This window comes from Diospyros lotus, chromosome 12, assembly GCF_014633365.1.
Source record: "Diospyros lotus cultivar Yz01 chromosome 12, ASM1463336v1, whole genome shotgun sequence".
In the NCBI taxonomy this organism is placed as follows: domain Eukaryota; kingdom Viridiplantae; phylum Streptophyta; class Magnoliopsida; order Ericales; family Ebenaceae; genus Diospyros; species Diospyros lotus.
Window position 1 is genome coordinate 33,758,087 of NC_068349.1, and position 3,253 is coordinate 33,761,339.

The window sequence follows — 3,253 nt, forward strand, 5'->3', positions numbered from 1 at the left end:
ATTAGGTTTGAGGTTAATGACATAATCAAATTCTTAAGTGGGAGAATGATTTTATAATCCACGAATAGATACTCAAACCCAATCAACAATTATCAAATAGAACTTAATCTTGTATTTGGTCAAGCATGCTCATAGGACTGAACTTCCTAGAAATTTACATTTTAACTACTGTCACACTCGGTGGTTGAGTTTCTAGAAACTTACATTTTAGCCTCTTAGCTGTGTCTTGGTTGAAAAAGTTACCGAGTGCTCCAGTATCTATCAATAACTCTAGAGAGAAAGGAGATAGTTAAATGGAGAGAATTAAAAGTTTAGACAACATTACAGAGTAATGATGACGCGAGATTAATGTAAGCAAATAGGATTAGAAAAGCCTAATCACCGAGAACAGCCGCATAAGACACCGCCTTTGCTTTGAAAGGTGGTCTCCGTACTCATCAACCAAAACCACCACCACCCCCACACTGAGCCAGCCAGGTGACTAATTGATTAAAAATAGTAAATTTAAATAAATAGATAAAATGACAAACGTACGGCCGCCGGTCGGTAAACACTTTGTACAAAAGGAAAAGTAGAAGAACTGAAGAGAATAAGAGAGGAGGATATAAGATATGAGAGCAGCGAGGAGGAGCGGCTAGCTAGCGGAGTCCCCACCTGAAACTCTAACCCCTCTTTTGTCTTCTCCCTGCGAGCAAACTGCAAAGAAGACAAACCCACGCTTTGAATTGTTCTTCAGATCCGCTGCCAGAAATGGTGCGCCAGAGAGAAAAAAGACTCTCCAAACATCCTCTGATTCGCTGAATCCGTCTTCTGTTTCCGTTTCCGTTATAGTATGTGTGTGCTTGTACAAGGAAGAGCGAGTAAATGAGGTGTAAGAAGCATCTTGCCGATTTCAGCAGCAGCGTCGGCGTCTGCGCTTCGTGTCTCCGGGAACGCCTTGCCGCGCTCCTCGCCACTCAGGCCGGGGAGGAAGATCGCCGCAAATCCGAGCCGGTTCCTCCGCCTCTGGCTTTTCCTCGCTCCGTCTCGCCCTACGTCTCTCGCCGGAAATCGGACACCTCCGCCTCCGACCAACACCCCCGCCGCACGCTGTGGCATCAGCGGTTTTACAGTACGCCGCAGATTGGACCGAGTGGAGGCGTCGTCGCTGGCAATTTGTGCGACAAGCCGAAGAGTAGGTTTTCTCTCTTCTTCCGTTTGTTCAGATCCAAATCGAAGGAGATGGATCCGGATCCCGGCGTTTCGGATCGGAGTGGTAGGGATTCGTCTACGGCGTCGGTGTCCTCGCCGTCGTGGTTCTCGAGTGTGTTGTCCAGGCACCGGAGGAAGCAGTCGCGATTTTCCTTTCCGGACGAATCGACCGCGGGATTGGGGCGGAGGACGGGGAGAGAACGAGATCGGGGAATGTCGCCGGCTAGGGTTTCGGACTGTGGCGGGGAGGGAGCTTGCCAAGATGCATCGAGCGGTTACTCGTCGGAGTCATCGCAGGGGTGGAGGCAGACTCCGATGAGGCCGGGGCCGGCAGTGCGACGCGGCGGCGTCCGGCTGAGCAGTTCACGTAATGCGTCCGGCCTCACGTTCTGTTTCAGTCCGTTGGTGCGTGCGAGCCCCAGCCGGCACTGGAGTCAGAAAGGAATGCCGCCGGAGACGGCATTTTCGTCCGAGATTAGGGCTCCGGCGAAGCCTCACCTGTCGGCGGCGGCATCGTCCTGGGCGAACAGGTCGAGGAAACTGGCCGATATCGGCCGGTTCAATCTTAACCATTGATTTGGACCGATGATGTCCCGCGACGGCGGTGATGACTACACTTGAAAGTACGGTTTTGTCCTCGTTGTTTGCGCATTTTTACTTTCTAACCTGCTGTACACTGTCCCCAAATAGCTATTAGCTAAAAACGGAACATATTCCATTATTTTTGTAGTTTTATTATTATTTTTCTAATTTTTATTTTCATGTAGTCCGATCCGACGCGACGTTTGATTTGATGTTGAAATTTGCATAAACAGCCTCAATTTATCGCCCAAAGAGTAAACAGGCAGGCTTTGCTCCGCAGCACCACGACGGATGATGCTCCCCGCGTACATTACAAGCCATACAATCAAGTAGGCCAGCGGGTTGAAAACAAGATCAAGCGTTGTGGTGGGGCCACGTGTAACTTAGGGCAATCGAGACCGTCAATAGTGTGTTGAAAAAGAAGAAAAAGACAGGGAGGAGAGATCATGTTGATGGACGCTCAGGTAAAGCTGGTCAGCAGCAATCAATCAAGCGGTGCTGCTTTCTAGGAAAAGAGGAAAGACCGGTACGGTCGATGGTTGTTAGAGATAACCGTTATGGTTTTAAATGTTTGAGGTTGATTTTCTTTTTCTCTCTGATTTGTTCATTGTTTGTTCCTGTTTTGCCTGTCGGTCTTTGCCTTTTCGTAGGTTTCCCCAAATTCCGATTCGAACCCGTCTTCCAACGCTTTTTTTTCTTTCTTTACTTAGATTTATTTTCTTTGCACTTTATCCACACTTTCTTTCGTTTTATTTAAGAGTGTTGCTAAGTAATTAAATAATAATAAATATATTTTAATTTTAGATAAACTGTATTTATTATATTTTATTTTTTAATATTTAAATAATTTTATTAGTTAATGTTAAATATATCATATTTTGAATTAATTAATTAAATTATTTAAATATTAAAATATTAAAAATATGATATAATAAATATATTTTATTTAACTAAAACAAATAAGAGTGATGTTAAATATATTGCGTTTTATCATTATTAAAAAATAAATGATAATTTAACAATTAATGCGATAAGAAATATAGATTCAAATTTGGCTTAATACATAATTTTCTTAATAATTAAAATATTAAAAAATAAATGATAATTTAACAACTGATGCGGTAAGAAATATAAATTCGAATTTGGCTTAATATATAATTTCCTTAACAATTAAAAAATATGATGATCATTTTATAAAATGTAAAATTTAATATCTTAATTATTAAAAATTATTATTTTAAAAGTTTATCATAATTAAAAATAAACGAAGTCATTATTTATGCAATATAAGATGTCATTTCACATAAAAAAAATTATATTAACGAGACACATCAAATTAGACTTAATACATAAATATGATATTTTATCTCTCAATAATTAAAAAATTTAATATTTTGTCATTGATTTGAATAAAGACAAATTTAATATAAAAATATAATTAAATTTTATACAAGGCCTAAAATTTCAATAAAAAGGTCCA

At 40.8% G+C, this 3,253-nt stretch overlaps 1 protein-coding gene across 2 annotated transcripts; it reads left to right on the forward strand.

Moving 5' to 3' along the window:
• Positions 1-552: 552 nt before the first annotated feature.
• LOC127813964 (uncharacterized) lies at positions 553-2,523 on the forward strand. Of its 2 annotated transcripts, none has more exons than XM_052355123.1 (2): positions 553-1,814; positions 1,959-2,523. In XM_052355123.1, the coding sequence occupies exon 1, from the start codon at positions 865-867 to the stop codon at positions 1,765-1,767; it is 903 nt and encodes a 300-aa protein (XP_052211083.1). In that variant the 5' UTR covers positions 553-864; the 3' UTR covers positions 1,768-1,814; positions 1,959-2,523. The 2 variants fall into 2 exon arrangements, with proteins under 2 accessions (XP_052211083.1, XP_052211081.1); XM_052355121.1 differs by having other exon boundaries at positions 2,007-2,523.
• The last annotated feature ends 730 nt before the right edge of the window (positions 2,524-3,253 follow it).

What these genes read in the sequence shown, in the direction of transcription:
- LOC127813964 (XM_052355123.1), top strand. Translation starts at nt 865, where the DNA reads ATGAGGTGTAAGAAGCATCTTGCCGATTTCAGCAGCAGCGTCGGCGTC.